General features: G+C 32.6%; 1 protein-coding gene across 4 annotated transcripts; it reads right to left on the reverse strand.

Moving 5' to 3' along the window:
* Nucleotides 1–5,910: 5,910 nt before the first annotated feature.
* LOC114310981 (uncharacterized) lies at nucleotides 5,911–11,310 on the reverse strand. 4 transcript variants are annotated; one of them, XR_014340285.1, is made up of 5 exons: nucleotides 11,067–11,310; nucleotides 8,620–9,680; nucleotides 6,809–7,365; nucleotides 6,493–6,724; nucleotides 5,911–6,422 (listed from the first exon to the last, which is right to left on the reverse strand). XR_014340285.1 is itself a non-coding variant. In XM_082887655.1 (2 exons), the coding sequence occupies exons 1-2, from the start codon at nucleotides 8,710–8,712 to the stop codon at nucleotides 7,911–7,913; spliced, it is 486 nt and encodes a 161-aa protein (XP_082743781.1). In that variant the 5' UTR covers nucleotides 8,713–11,310; the 3' UTR covers nucleotides 7,446–7,910. The 4 variants fall into 4 exon arrangements, 2 of the variants coding, with proteins under 2 accessions (XP_082743781.1, XP_082743780.1); XR_014340284.1 differs by having other exon boundaries at nucleotides 8,620–11,310; XM_082887655.1 differs by lacking the exons at nucleotides 5,911–6,422; nucleotides 6,493–6,724; nucleotides 6,809–7,365 and adding an exon at nucleotides 7,446–8,303 and having other exon boundaries at nucleotides 8,620–11,310.
* Nucleotides 11,311–17,304: the final 5,994 nt, after the last annotated feature.

A 17,304-nucleotide genomic window follows, 5' to 3' on the forward strand; every position in this document is an offset into this window, starting at 1 on the left:
ACAAGATATTGTTATGTTTATTTACTTAGAAGTAAAGATGAAGCCTTACAAATGTTTAAACTCTACAAAACAGAAGTTGAAAATCAACTTGGTAAAACCATTAAAATGGTTAGAAGTGATAGGGGTGGTAAATATGATGCACCATTAAATGAATTTTGTGCATAACATGGCATTATGCACCAAACTACAGCACCCTATTCTCCTCAGCAAAATAGAATTGCTGAAAGGAAGAATAGAACCCTAAAAGAAATGATGAATGCCATGTTACTAAGTTCAGGTTTACCTCAGAACTTGTGGGAGGAATCAATATTGTCTGCTAATTATGTTCTTAACAGAATACCCCACAAGAAAACCAACAGCACTCCTTATGAATTGTGGAAAGGTCGACCACCTTCCAACAAATACTTAAAAGTGTGGAGGTGTTTGGCAAAAGTCGAAGTTCCTATTCCTAAAAAGACTAAGATTGGACAAAAAACAGTAGATTGTGTGTTTATTGGTTATGCTCAGAATAGTAGTGCATATCGGTTTCTGACTTATAAATCAGAAATACCTGATATAAATGTGAACACTATTATAGAGTCAATGAATGCTGTGTTTTTTGAACATGTCTTTCCTTACAAGAAAGGACAGGAATTAAGTTCATAGAAAAGACCTTATGATTGTACACAAAGTCAAGAGACTAACGACAATCAAACACAAGAGACTAGTAATGGTCTTGACCAATAGGATTTAACTGTTGATGAACCAAGACGATGTAAGAGAGCGAGAACATCAAAATCTTTTGGTCCAGATTTTCTGACATACCTGTTAGAAAATGAACCTCAAAGCTTTAAGGCAGCAATGACAGGTCTTTAAGCACCTTTGTGGAAATAGGTTGTTAATAATGAAATTAAATCTATTATGCAAAATCATACATAGGAATTGGTGGATCTTCCACTAAGTTCTAAACCTCTTGGATATAAATGGATATTCAAGAGAAAAATGAAAGCAGATGGTTCAATTGACAACTATAAAGCAAGACTTGTAGTTAAAGGTTACAGACAAAAGGAAGGTCTGGACTATTTTGACACATATTCCCCTGTGACAAGAATAACATCCATTCGCATGCTTATTGTTATAGCAGCGTTGTTTAATTTAGAAATACATCAAATGGATGTTAAGACAGCTTTCTTAAATGGTGATATAAATGAAGAGATCTATATGGAGCAACCCGAAGGGTTTGTTGTACCGGGGCAAGAAAAGAAAGTTTGTCGGCTTGTAAAATCTCTTTATGGATTAGAACAAGCACTTAAGCAATGGCATGAAAAATTTGATCATGCTATCCTTACTAATGGGTTTAAGATAAACGAATGTGACAAATGCGTCTATGTTAAAAACACTGACCAAGGATATGTCATAGTTTGTCTTTATGTGGATGACATGCTTATCATTGAAAGCAGTCAAAACATGATCAAGTCAACTAAGCAAATGCTTAACAAAATATTTGATATGAAAGATATGGGGGTCGCAGATGTTATATTAGGAATGAAAATTACTAAAACATCTGACGGATATGCATTATCTCAATCACATTATATTGAGAAAATTCTTGGTAAATTTATCAAGGATGATATGAATTTAGGTAGAACACCTGTAGACATCAGTCATTATTTATCGAAAAATAAAGGTGATGCGGTGTCTCAATTGAAATACTCCTAAATCATTGGAAGCCTAATGTACCTAATGAATTGTACTCGTCCTGACATAGCTTATGCAGTCAGTAAATTGAGTAGGTACACTAGTAACCCCGGAGAAGACCATTGGAAGGCGATCGTTCGGGTTCTTAGATTTCTAAGATTTACCCGTGATCATGGTTTGAACTTTACTCGATATCCAGCAGTACTCGAAGGTTATTGTGATGCAAATTGGATATCGGATACTAAAGATTCAAAATCCACTAGTGGATATGTCTTTACTCTGGAAGGCGCTACTATTTCTTAGAAATCCACGAAACAAGCGTGCATTGCACGATCCACAATGGAATTTGAGTTCATTGCTTTAGACAAAGTAGGAGAAGAAGCAGAATGACTTCGTCACTTTTTAGAAGACATTCCAATGTGGCTTAAACCTGTGCCAGCTATTTGCATTCATTGTGATAGTCAATCTGCAATAGGCAGGACACAGAATTATATGTATAATGGTAAGTCACGACACATTCGTCGTTGACATAATACCGTAAAGAAATTGCTCTCAAATGGAATAATCTCAATAACTTATATAAAATCTAAAGAGAATATTGCGGATCCGTTAACAAAAGGTTTGACAAAAGAGCAAGTGTATAGTTCATTGAAGGGGATGTGATTAAAGCCTATTACATAAGAGTCATCATAATGGTAACCCTACTTATATGACTGGAGATCCCAAGAACTAAGTTCAAAGGGACAACTAAGTTATGTCTGACTCGCCAGAAATCACCAAGGGATTAAAATTTCCTACCCATTCTTATGGTGAGAGTGATATCTGCAACATGTGTTGTCTGCAGAGGATATAAGGATAAGCTTTGCTTTTAATAATTACTTATGTCTTGATTTAGGCATAAAAATCAAGACGATTATAAGGAGATACTCACAATAAGAATCACCTATATGAGTGTTGAACTGGGGCTGGTTCTACGAGAATGAAGAGGCTAAATTCTCTAGAAGCACTCATGAAAACCAGGATCGTTCAAGGCCAAAATGAATACAACAGTGAGAACCACGATGTGTTAGAAGATATTTTGTGTGAAATCTATTGTCTTGGCTTACACAAACGACTGAACAATTCAAGGCATCGCGTTCATTGGTTAGCTAGTAAGTCTGATAGGTTATCACTAGGGAAGGTTCAAGGCCGAAAGCTACCTATCCTGATGCAAGATATTTTTCATTTATACTTTTTCGACAAAGTTTGCATATTTTTGCATTTCTGTTGTTATCAAATTTCATTCATGTGGGAGATTGTTAGAAATGTTTTGAAAAATCTGGGTAAAACTAGAATTTTTTAAGAACTTTGGTCTAATATTTAGGTGGGACTCGTGCGTCGATTTTTACGAGTCAAAGTGGTAACGTGTTCTATGCCGCGTTGTGATTCACGTGGTATATTTGGTTGCTCAAAACCATTATCGAGTGAATGAAAAATTGAAGCCAAAGTGTGCTCCATGAAAAAGGAGTTTTGGTGGAAAATCCTTAAAGGTTAAAAAATGGCTTGTCCCAGATTGATTTGGTGGGAAGTTTTGAGTGGGTTTATAAGGCATGAGATTGGAACTTGGGGTGTACCCCAAGGGATACCCAAGTTTTGTAGAAAGGGAGGTTATGGGCAAAATGAGCTGGACCCATTTGACCCAAAAATGACCACACGCGCGCGCGCCGCCGTCGTAGCCATCCGGGTGGGTGAGCTGGGCTGGGCCTGGGTTTGAGCGCGGGTGCGTGGTGTGAGGTTGGGTTGGGCTTGTCCGGCCCAATACTAATCTTTTTGGGCAAAAAACATTTGAATTTAATTTTTATTTTTGGTAAATAAAATCTGTTTGAATTCAAATTAATTTGCACCTCTTCAAATTTTGTACAGATTAAATTCAAATCTGTCCAGTTTTTTTTTTCTGTACAGAATTGATATGTTTGAAATAAATCTGTGCAACAAATTCAGTTATGTGTTCAAAATTCAAAACCGAACAGATTGAACCTGTTCAAACAGTGCTGAACAGGTACTGTATCTGTTCAAAATAAATTGCTACCTGTTGGATTCAAATTGAAAAGCCACCAATCCATCTATAAATAGGCAACCCTCTTTTGATAAATTCATTCACAATTTTCATCCATAATAATTCTGATATTATTCTTATATATTGCTGCATTATTTTTCTGTGAGAAAGAGTATATACACTTAGTGTATTCGCTGAACGGAAAATTTGTAGTGCTACTATTTTACGTTGATTGATCATTTTATCCTGGGAGATAGACGTCCACATTCTGAAAGCACCGTGGAGAGAACGAATCTGTCTTAAGGACACAGTGTCTAACGCTGGACTTGATCAAAATATTATTCAAGAAATTAATCAAGTAAGTTGATTGTTTATTTTCTTTTTGATTTATTTATTTAAATCAGATTTTGATTTTGTTTTTGTAACAAAATAAAAATCTATTTTTATTTATTTTATTTTATTTTTCTAGTTTGATTTTTGTAATCAAACAAATTCTCTCATTTCCTTTATTTCTTATATATTCTGTTTATTGTTAAGTACACAACAGAATTTTATTTTTTCAAATACAATAAAGATTGTCTAACAGAACTATGAAGAATTGTGTTTGAATCATGTTGAATTGTGTTGAGTTGAGTTGTGTTGTGTTGATTGTGTTGAGTTTGGGTTGAGTTGTGTTGGGTTTAGATGAGTTATGTTGAGTCGAGTTGTGATGAGTTGTGTTGAGTTGAGTTATGTTGGGTTGTGTCAAGTTGGGTTGAGTTGTGTTGGGTGGTGTTGTGTTAGTACTCGTGCAGGGAGTAGAAAAAGGTTTTTTGGGGCCCACGTCTTGCCGTATAGTAGCCAGCAAATGTGGGGGTGGTTTGAATTAAAGGTGCCCAATTGTCCTATCTAGGCTTATCGCTGGACGAATGTGGGAAAATGTTTTTGGGTGCCCACACAGTCCCGCCGTATAGTAGCTGGCGAAAGTGGAAAATGATTTTTGGGTGTCCACACAGTCCTGCCGTATTGTAGCCGGCAAAAGTGGAAAAACGAATGGTTTTTGAAAATGTTTTGGGTGCCCACATCTTGCCGTATTGTAGCCAACAAATGTAGGGGAAGGTTTTAAAAAGTTAAAAAATGGTTTTGGAGAAATATGGTTTTTGGAAGAAAATGACTTTTGAGAAAATGTTTTTGGGAGTTCATTTCCCGCCGTATAGTAGCCGACGAAAGGTGGAAAGTGTTACGAATTGGGTGCCCACTATCCCACCGTAGTAAGTCGGCAAAGGTGGATTGTGTTGAGTTAATGATATTATTTGTGACTTGTGATGAATCTGTGAAATTGCAAATTGATGTGTAATTTGGTATAAAGCGGAAACGTACATAGTCATTATTTGTAAGGAATAGAACCCAAAAATGGGTAAGGGGATTATGGATTGGTGAGGGCAAACATAATGAATTAGTTGTGATAATAAAGGTAGATTACGAGTGTTCTATAAATAATTGAAGAATTGAATTAAAAAGGGGTTTATTAATTTTGTATTACTTTGAATTGAAATTTGAGAGCGTGAATAACGGTGTGAATTGAGTATAGGAGAATTGTCCGTAAACCAAAGAGGGAACTTGAACTTGAAGTTATGAAGTTCTAAAAAAAAATAAAGAGTAGAAAGGAAGAATGAAAGAAAAAGGGGAATATTAAAAATGGAAATTAAATAAGAAATATTTTGGGAATTGGTTAATAGTTTGTAAATGATGTTGTTTCTCAAATATGTTTGTTTCACAAGGATCTATGGTTTTCTGAGGTTAATGGATAATTTTTAATGGCTGAAGAATTTTCTTAAAAGCATTTAAATAGTTTTTGAGAAAAAGGTACCTTACTTATGATATTTTGAAATTATAAAATGTCACCCTACTATATGGTATCACCCTGCATGCATGATCTTTTCTATCTGTGTGTTGGCTATTGTTGTAGAACTATGAGATTCCTACTGGGCATTAGTGCTCACCCCTTGTTGTTTTATCTTTTTACAGGAAGAAAGTTTGGATTCATTGATTGAAGAGTTAAGAAGTCCATGTGTCTTTATATGTAATTTCATTGTAGATGTGAAGAAAATAAATATTGTACATGGATGTTTGTAATTATTTATTTGTAGCTCCGTAGTGGAAGCTCGGTATTTATTATTGTTATTATTGTATTCATTGAGAGAGAGAGAGAACATGTATTATTGTATTTCTATTACCCAAGGGTAATAGATGTATAAAGATATATATATATATATATATATATAAAAGAACCTATACTTACAGGCTTTGGTAATGTTTTCGAGTAATTAAAATTCGGGGTGTGACACATCATCTATATTTTGTCCTCCTTCCACGGCGGGCATGTCATCTGGAACTGAGGAACAACTGACACGTTCATTGTGTGCATTAGCAGCTATCTCGTGCCTATGGATGAAATTGTGTAAGGCCATTGACGCACCAACCAATGGCAACTGCATCGTCGCAAAATCAAAGTTGGGCATGTCGTTTAGGAACTTCTAGCGCGATTTCCACACTTCAAATGTTCTTTCCACCACGCTCCTCAATGATGCGTGCGCCTCGTTAAACAATTCTCTTGGGTTATTAGGTCGTCCATGATTTCGAAATTGTGCTTGGTGATACCGAGACCCTTTGTACGGTGCCAAATACCCCTTCTTGTTTGGATATCCCACATCCACAAGGTAATATTTACCTACATTTGCTCAATCAATTTAAGATTTTCAACAAAATTAATAATGAGTACTTAATTTCAAATGTGCTACCTTCTTGGGGGTGCGGGAACGGTGCATGTTCGTTCTCAATTATTTCCTTGAAGATGCGACTGTCATGCATGCTTCCTTCCCAACCACAAGATATGAAAATGAAGCACATGTCGAAGTCGCATACTGCTAGTATGTTTTGGGTTGGATATCCTTTGCGACTGTAATATGTGCCGGCATCACGGGCTGGCAACACGACTTCTACATGAGTACCGTCCAACGCTCCAATACATCGCTGCACCAATAACGTACAACACATGAGGTTTACATACATCACATAAAATGAAAAGTAACTGATAACGACAACTAATATGCTAACCTTGAAAGACACGTATTTCCCTCTGGATCGCAAATATGGATGCCTATTATTTTGATCTCTGGTGGGCTTACAATGCACTTTTGTGAACAGCTTCATTGCTTCCAACATTGTATGGAAATGTCGCGACACAGTTTCTCCCGAGTGTTGGAATCGTTCCTGAATTTTTCGGTTGGTGTATCCGTCCAATATATGGATGAACATCGCAACACTTTCTTCAATGTGTAATCCATGGGGTCATGTAGGTACCCGTAAACCGAAGTCGCTTCGCAATGTGTCACACAACACTTGAAACACATACAGCGGCATATGCAAATTTTGTTCACCCCTGCCTACGTGCCCATCAAATAATTCTTGAATCCAGGCACAATCGGTTGGAATAGAAGTTCGGCATGGGATCTTCTCCATGTACTTTAGGTAATATTCCATTGCATGCTGCACAGCGTCACCGATTACGCTGTTTTGTAGGTCTTCTTCTTCTTCAGCGAGTTCGATGATTACACCATCGTAATTTCCGTAGTTGCTACTTTCACCTTTCCACATTTAGCTATTGATGACTCCTACAATGCACACAATACACACATCAATTATCCACTTGTAAACTAAGTACATTTGAACCATAAAAGTTCAACCATTAAAGTTGAACACATCAACTATCCATTACATTACATTCAACCATTAAAGTTCACAATGCCAAAAAAGTAAAGGTTACACCATGATCCCATATTGCGTAACACAAAAGTAGGCAACGTTCATAAAAGAAAAGTAACAGTAACTACAGCGCAGTGTAACCACACAAAAAAAAAAAAAAAAAAAACAAAACAAAACAAAAAAAATACCCACAGAACTTGTCCACAAAAACCACACTACAACAAACCATTTCCAGTCTCATTTTTGCCTAACAGACCAAACCCAAGTACTCACAGCCCTTTTGAAGCCTGCAATGCCGCAAGCCAATCGACTACATTCTTATCATCTGGTATGCACATCAATATTTTCTGATAATCCGCGTTCTTTAACGCAATGCCGGTGAAATGGAATAGGGGGTACTGATGAAGTCTGGGATAGCCATAAGCCGCTGCATACATGACTCAATTCCATACTTCTACGATGCACCAGTTCCGTGCCTGACCGTCAAATGCTTCTGTGCTTGAACCGCCTTAGACAGATGGTTAAAACTATCCGCAAGCATCGATGCTCCACTAGATATCTTCTTTAACTTTCCACTAGTGCTACCTCCATTTTTCCTCTTTGTCCTGAGGTTTGCTTCTTCAAGATGAACGGTGGGGGAGTTTGGAGGTGAGTGAACAACCAGTCTATATGGCTCAGTAAATGGTACCAACCCAGGAGAGTCCACTGAGTCGGATTCACCTTCGCCAATATCCGCAGCCTTCTCCCCCGGCGTCCAATGGTGTTTTCCTGTCGCAGTTACATCGGTGAATACTTCGCGCATCAACTCTTCATGCTCCAATGGTTTCGTCTTGAATTTGTAAGCGATCTTGTTTGTCTGCAGATGAAAAATCAAATTACAATTTAATTTTTTCATCACAGTGACATCGGACAATCAACGAACAAGTTACTTTCCATTACATGTGTGTACGAAATTAAAGATGCTAGTTTCATATAAGTTAAATGTAGTTATTTTTCCTGTTGTGCAGTGTGGTACAATTGTAGTTATTTTGTATTGAAATGTTTTGAAACGAACATAACTTACATATGTGAAAAGTTTACTACCAATAATTTTAGTAACAAGTACAAGTTGCCATTAAATTTCAGGATTTATTACGTAAAATAAAATATATGTTGGTACATACCGATTTAAGATTTTCCCACCACTCTTCTGACGCTGTGAACAACTCGATTTCCCTGTCAAACCCAATGCCTGTCACACCTTTACTGTTATCCATCAACTTGTTCCAAGCCTGCCATTCCTTTTTCAAACTGTTGTACTTGTTCTTCAGCTATATAATTTCATGACGTCTACCCGTGCGCTTAGCAAATTTCAGTGTAATTTCGTTATACCCTGCTTTGGTTATGGTTGTACCTACCCACCAACCCGCTAATATTGCGTCCCTAATACACTGTAGGAAGATTTTTGTGGCTACACTATCCCAGTTTGCCTTATGTGCATGATCCAAGTCATCAACAATTCCTTCAGTAACTGATGGGCCAACCCCTTTATTCTTAGGCGGGGTGCGAGGGGACGACCGTGTTACAGCCATTCGACTAATGTGAGGATGTATTGTATACATTAGAATCCAATTGATGAATACATTTCAAACAATAAACTATGAACCTTATGCAAAAGACAACTCTCACAAAGTTTAACAAAACTAGTACGATAATTACTAGCAACATATAGCGTTGACATACAAACGATCACAATGCAGTTACGTGTTCAAAACATTACTTCTTCAAAACAGTACTTATGTACAAGGGTAATGATTTACGGGGTTTACATTCGCAATAATAAGATGATAACCATGACGCACAACACACATATCACTGTTTTCATTACACGCAACGTATTAATAATGTGCACGACATCATCCCGTAACTACATGACATCGGTTGACCTAGAGTCATGGTTGGGGCTCCGTCTTCCTGATTCGTCACACCAACAAATCCAATTAACACATTGCTGATGAGTAAGAAATGTAAAACATTTATTAGTTATTGGAATTACAGTTTGCAAACATATGGAGTGAGAAATAATCATTTGTGACAACTTAGCATGGGCCAGGGGCAAACATAATATACACAGCCATGATTTTTGTGAGATCTTGATACCTTCACAAAATAATGGCCATAGCCACAAGCACACATGCGCTGTGGCCATGTCGACGTGGTAGTGGAAAAAGAGGAAGCCATATTACTACACATAGACCAAACACATGACTAAAACAGCACCACAGATTGGGGTTATAATTGCAATACACGTATATTCGATGAAATGTAACAGTTAATTTATATAACAGCATACCAGATTGAAGGAATAACAATCTACATTTATAACAACAGTTGATTGTTAATAGCATAACAGATTGAGTGAATAGGTAATTAAGTTAACTCCAACAGATTTGCGCAATTCAAATTCACTGTACAGATCAGATTTGTCCATTACTTTACACTTTTTTTGTGTCCATCAGTTTTAAACGTTTGTGGGCACTGGAAACAGGGTAAATGAAAGCAGAATTATTTTTTTAATGAATTAATTACTAATTCATCAAATCTATTTAAACTGAAATCAAATTAGATAATCGCAAAAAAAAAAAAAAATGATGAAAAGTGAGAGATGCTCTAAACAGTTAAATGCTCGTTTTAGTTTTTATTTAGATGGAAGAAAGAACAAAATTTACAGTCAAATCTCCAGAAATGTAACAGTTAATTTATAACGGCATACCCACAGATTGAAGGAATAGGTGTTTAAGTTATAACAACAGTTGATTGTTAACAGCTTAACAGATTCAGAGAATAGGTAATGAAGTTAACTCCAGCAGATGTGCGCAATTCAAATTGAACATACAAAACAGATTTGTCCATTAGTTTACACTTATTTTTTTGTCCATTAGTTTTAAAATTTTGTGTACACTGAAAAAAGGTTAAATGAAAGAAGATTTATTTATTTTTTATCAAATTAATAATTCATCAAATCTATTTAAACTGAAAATCAAATTAGATTAAAAAACAAAAATGTTGATGAAAACTGACAGATGCTTTAAACAATTAAATCTTCATTTTAGTTTTTATTTACATGGAAGAAAGAAAAAAAAAATTACACTGAAAAAAGGTAATTAATTCATCGTTTTAGTTTTTTTGTCCATTAGTTTCAGATATTTTTTGTACATTGAAAAAAGGTTAAATGAAAGAAGATTTATTTATTTTTGCAAATTAATAATTCAGAAATAGAAATGAACAATTTTATTAAATGTTGATGAAAGCCAAATTTTAATATATGAGAATAATTTTGAAAAAGATTTTTACAAAAAATTACATTACGAATTGAAATAATTGTTATCATGTCAAATTTTTTAATTTAAACTAAAAATCAAATTAGATACAAAAAAAAAAATGTTGGACAAGAACAGAGAGGAGAATTAGGAAGATCGGTGATTGAACGATCGAAGTTGAACCAAGAAAAAATATTTGAAGGGGATTACATCATCATAGGTGCAGGTCAGTGAAGAAAAAAAAAAGAAAAGCAGCAACACCAAGTTCGTGAACAAAGAAGAAGCACATAAATTGGGTTTGGCAACCGTACCTATCGCAGATCCTCGACGATCGGTAACTTGGTCTTTTCGTAACAGTTCCACCAGAGTGAGCCGCCGGAGAGAGATAGTCCACTCTATTATAAAGGCCTCCAGTTAGACCCAAAGATTAGAGATATGAGAGATATGAGCATGTTTCCAAACAGATAAATGAATAGAGAGTAAAAATGTCTTTTTACCAATCTAATGCCATACAGTTGGACTGCAGGTCATGAACTCGACAACAGTGCTGATTTTTTGAATCAAAAATGCTAGAGGCCCCAAAATTTCTACTAAAAGTTTTACCAAATGTCTCACATGGGTGTGGGACTCACATGGAACCCACATTGTGTGGGTCCCACACCCATGTGAGACATTTGGTAAAACTTTTAGTAGAATATTTGAGATCTCTAGCATTACGCTTTTTGAATTTTTTTCCATTAGAGGGTAAAATAGGCTGCCAACCACGTTCCCAAATACCGCCAAAATACCCTACTTTTTATCAAAAAATTTTATGGTGCACACACCTCTATCATATGTATCTTGTTACATATTTTTATAATATATATTGTGTATTTTTTATAGTACATGTTATACATTTTTGTTATACGAGTTATGATAATTTGTAATTAAAAAATAAAACTATGTATTTTTGTAATATATTTCATATTTTGTGGTATTGTTATATATTTTCTAGGCCTTGTTTGAGAAGTTGGTTATTTGACTATTTTAGTTTGACTAAAATAGTTGTGTTTGGAAAGATGGTTATTTTATTTTATTTTATTTTTTTTTTTTTACGGTTGATTTGATGTTTGTGAGAAAAAAATAAAATAATTATGAGTTAGATGTGACATTTTGTCTTATTAGTTATTTTAACCTATTTTGTCTGTTAGTGAGTTGTTTTAGCCAAACTCCCTTCCCAAGCATCCCCGTAGTTAGAAAATATGTGAACTGCAAAATGTATTAACAGAAAAATACTAAATTATAAAATACTAAATTAACAGAAAAATAATATTAGCACAAAAATATAAAATTTCATTTCTAAATTATAAATTGTCATAACTCTTAACAGAAAAATACGTAAATTCTATTATAAAAATACATAATAAGGTGTATATAATATATAACTTTTGAAGGATGTATACCATACCATAAGCCTAACTTTTAATGGAATATCAACGGGTGTGTTTGGTTAAATTTTTGAATCAATTTTTCAAAATCCAAAACTTGTTTGATTTAGGTTTTTTGAAAACTCATTCCAAAACCTAAAACTCAAACACAAAATTAATTTTGTTTGGATTTCAAGTATTGGCCAAATAATTTTTTATGTTTTATATGTCTATGATCTAGATAGACTTAAAAAGTAAACAAAATGTAAATGACTCAAAAAAAAAATTAATAAATAAATAAAATATTAAAATTGTATTAATTTTTAAAATGGGAAAACTCAAAATAAAAAAAGTTAATTTTTAAATAGTTAATTTTTACATTAATTTTTAAAATGTAAATGACACAAAATTAATTTTTAAAACTCATTCCATACCATAATTTTTTTGTGTGTGTATATTTTTCATTATTCAGTAATTTAAAAAAAGTTACATTTAAATGTAAAACGTTTTAAATGTATGTAAATTGAGTGGACATAAAACTAGAAAAGAAGTGTTAAAATTCTTAAAACGTTCATTAAAAATAAAAAATATATGTGGTAAAACTTTGCCTTATATATTAGATTACATTGATTTTAAAAATAAATTTAGTTTAGGTATATGAAATACGTAAACAAATTTGACTATAATATTAGAATTTTTTTTTACTACATGATCAAAAAATAAATAAATACAAGACCTAAAAAAACTCAAACTAGTTTCGAAAATTCATAAGAAACAAGTTTTCAATTTTCAAATTTCTAAAAATTATTTTCAAAATATACAACTCAAAATTAGTTTGAAAACTTATAACTAAATATATTTTGAATTTTCAAAACACTTTTCACTAAATTATCTTTCAAAATTGTCACGCCCTGAAAATTAACACTATATAGATTCATCAACTTTCATTATGTAATGTAAACAGAAATAAAGTCTCAATATTGATATCATCCTCAAATCTCCAACACTCGTGTTCATTAACCATCAAGAGATTTACAAAAGATATTCCACATGTGAATATAAATTCAACATTTCTAAAACATGAATCTATAGTTTGTGACACAATAAGTTAAGTACAAATTAATGCCTCGAAAGGCTACAAATTCTAAGGCTTAAGCCCGGCTACATAAAAATAATTTTTTGAACTCATAGATGTAAAGCCCTTATCTTGTCAAAATAATTACAACAAAAAGAAAAGAGCCTTGTGTTCTCAAAATATATTCTATGCCTCTAACTTTGCGACATCACCACATCCTTTCCTACATAAAATCTCATAGGGTGAGCACAAAATCCAGTAGAAAAATCTTAACAAAAGATATACATTTTATACAATCTCATGAAATGAATGCATATACCATGTCATATTCAAAAGCATATATCTCTATCTTCTGAAACTTTTGTGCACTATGAAATCATGAAAATTTAACAATTCAGTTGGTAGTAAATACGACTTAGGTAATTCCTAGGTTGGTGTCTGCAAGTAGGCATAACAAGCACTACCAATCCCCACTTTACTAGTTGCTAACCAGAAGGCACGTGATACCTCCTCCGCGCGTGTTTTCGGTATTTCACCATGGACACTCAGGCCAACTTAACCAATACCAACTACACCCCCTATCTAGACTTATAAACCTATTTACCCCCAAAACAAATCAATATGATCTTGTTTCATAAAATAATTTCTTTTCTCAAAGCAATACTTTTTCCAATGCAATATTTAAAATCAATTTCATCAATGATGAAATGGAATGGCAACGCAAATGTCCAGTGCAATAATAAAGTTTTATTTAAATATCTCAACAATGTTAATTCGAAAGGTGATAATAATGAAATCAAGTGTTGATGCAATATATTTCTATACCAATGCCTTAAAATTTCTCAATTTATCCACACAATCCTCCATTGTGATCAAATTTCACATCTCTTATCAATATAACATCAAAATATATTTTTTCAAGCGACAATATAACAATATCATCATTCATGTATTCTCCACTTATTAAACATCATTTTCTAAACTTGATTTTTCAAGACAACCAATGATAAGTTTTAAAATTAATTGTTCTCATTTCCTTCATGAAAATTTCTGCATTATTTCTTTACATAACAAATTATCAAGTATCAATTTCACAATATCTCAACATTTTCTAAAAACTTCCAAATTCTAGGATTTCCACGAAAATAAGGTTTTTTTGTTCCATTTTTTGAAAAAAATTTTCTAAAACAACACCCACACCTAGAATATAACTCAAAATCTCAAAAGTTTTGGGAAAATAGATAAAATCATCTTCTAACGTCATCTAGGGTTCAACAACCCAAAATCATAATTCAAACATGTAATAAATGCTCCAAACAAGCATAATCTTGCATATATATATATATATATATATAACTCAAAGATTATCCCTACCTCAAGCTTGGGAGATGAAGAGAAAGAAAACCGTAGAATTCAATAGTGACGAAAACACGATCCAATCAGTTACAAATTTAGCCCTCGTCGCCCTCTTCGATTTGGTGTAAAAAAACCCCTTCAAACTCTTGAAGATTTGAGCTAAATCTTAGACATGAGTTGGATTTGGGTGTGTTTTTAGAGAGAATTGAGAGAAAAGATGAATATATATATATAGAGAGGGAGAGAGAGGAGTGAAAATCTATGTGTATCGGTTTTTGGCATCAATTTTAAGGGAAAAAAGCACAAATTTCGAGGCAAACGCGGCCAAATCCGTCCTAGTGGTTTCAATTCCGCACGAGCGGAATTTCCAATCTGCACGAGCAGAAAATTTTGCCTCAAGGACAAATTGCTCCAGAGAGCTGCCTAGAAAATCCACTCAAAATCCACTTGAGTGGTACCAAAAATCTGCTCAAGTGGTTTTCTGCCTAGAAAACTCTAAAAATTTTGGAAAACTCTACGAGGATCCACTCAGGCAGTTTTCAATCTCGCACGAGCGGTTTTGCCCAGAAATTGAGAATTGATTTTGTATTTCGAAACAAGTTCCAAAGCCCAAAGCTCAAAATTTTCAACCTGAAAAAGTCAAGAGAGGTTACGTAGGAGTAGAAAGGGAATCTCAACGACCCAATACGGTAAACCAAACACCGAAAGAAAAGCATACTACCCTACTACACAACACTATTCAAGCCCAAAGACCCAGGACATCACAAAAATGAATTTCAAAACTAAATTAAAGCACTATTTTGCATCCCCTACAAAAGTGCACTTTTTTTTTTTTTTAAATCTTTTTATCTTTTTGGGTGACATTATTTCCCTATTTATTTGCACATCTTTTCATAAAAAATTCAAAAATATATTTAGATCATTCAAGACACCCTTTAAAGGAGCCAACATTTTTCGATTTATTTATGTGTAACTTTTTTGGGGGTCTTTTGAGGTGTGTTTTGAATATTTTGTATCCAAGTAAAAATAAAATTAAAAAACAAAAAGAAGTTAGCTTTTAAGTCGAAACCCCTTGTTTAGGAACAATTTGTTTAGTCACATTTATTTTGAACATTTGTGTGTTTGGGTAAATTATAAACACGTTTCTTAAGATTTGTTTGTTATCTGTAATTTTAAAAATTATATCTTATCCTTTAAAATTTTAATTTCATAACAAATGACTCTTTTTATTAATAAATTATTAAATTAATTAACAGTTTTTTAATGATATCAGAAATTTATTTCAATTAACAATTTAGGCAACTTTTTTATTATTATATAGAAGAGGAGTTAGAAATTTTATTTTTTCAATTAAATACAAAATTATGACAAGAGGATATTTATAACTTTTCAATGTACAAGGCGTAATTCACATTTTAAGCAAACATGAAGAGATGTATTTATAATTTATACTATTTAAAAAAATTAATCACCTTGTTTGGTTTCAGGATTTCAAATTCACTTTTTTAGAAAATTGAGTTTCTTGTTATTTGTATTTTTTTTTGTTTTCACTTAATTTTTAATGTTTGAATGAATTTTTTTTAATTTTTAGATATACTTAACATAAATATATTTTAAAAGTATAATATTTGTGAAAAAAAATCTTTAAAGAATTCACTAAATACAAAAAATACAAAAAAATATAAAAATTCAATACATTTTTTTGTATTCTTATGTATTTATTAATTTTTTTTAAACATTTGTTTTTACAAATATTTTAGTTTTTACGTACATTTAGGTTAGGTGCATTTAAAAAGTAAAAAAAAAAAAAACACACACACACACACAATTTTCAAAAAATTGGAATTAAAGAATTAGAACAAACAAGAAAATTTTTGTTACTTAGGGCTTGTTTTAATTTGACTAAAAATGTTGTGTTTAGGAAGATAATTGGCCTTTGTTTTGTAATTGATTTGATGATTGTAAGACAAAAAGAGAAAATAATTACGGATTGGATGTAACATTTCATCTTATTGACTATTTTAGCCTATTTTATCTTTATTGACTATTTTAGCCTATTTTGTCTTTATTGACTATTTTAGCCAAAAAAGTTATCAACCTTACTTCCCAAACAGGGCCTTAGTTCTTTTAAATTAGAAGGCCTGTGATTTAACAAAATTAGATTAAATTCTAAACAAACTACTTAAAAAATTATACTGGAAAAGCCTATGGTGTGCACCACTTTAGGGATATATATCATATGCATTCTACCACAAATTGGAGTAATTTTATCACAAAATATCGTAAAATTAATTACAAAATGTATAACCTTGCCATAGATTAGCATAATAAAATATCTAAAATTTTGTAGTTCATGTAACAAAAGTTTGTGATTTGGCTATAACATTTTTTGTTACGCCAATTTATAGTGAGATTATGCATTTTATGGTTGATGTTATAAAACTTTATAGTAAAATTATGTCCATTTATACCACATTAGATATTTTTTTAGATGTACCTAACATAGATATAGTAATTTGTTTTTTGAATTTTTAAATTTTTTTTAATAAATTAAAAAAATAGGAAAAATGCACCATTTTTTGTATTATTTATGTATATATACATTTTATATTTTTTAAATATATTTACATTAATGAATCTAAAATAAAAAAATAATTGATTAAAATATTTAAAAAATTAATAAAAAAATACAAATTGAAAATGAAAATGAAA

This window comes from Camellia sinensis, chromosome 9, assembly GCF_055761805.1.
Source record: "Camellia sinensis isolate YWXY chromosome 9, ASM5576180v1, whole genome shotgun sequence".
NCBI lineage: Eukaryota > Viridiplantae > Streptophyta > Magnoliopsida > Ericales > Theaceae > Camellia > Camellia sinensis.

Excerpts from the sequence above, each read along its gene's own strand:
- LOC114310981 (XM_082887654.1), bottom strand. The coding sequence starts at position 8,712 with ATGGATAACAGTAAAGGTGTGACAGGCATTGGGTTTGACAGGGAAATC. Across the intron at positions 8,313-8,619 it reads GGTGGGAAAATCTTAAATCG|ACAAACAAGATCGCTTACAA; the intron begins GTATGTACCAAC and ends TTTCATCTGCAG.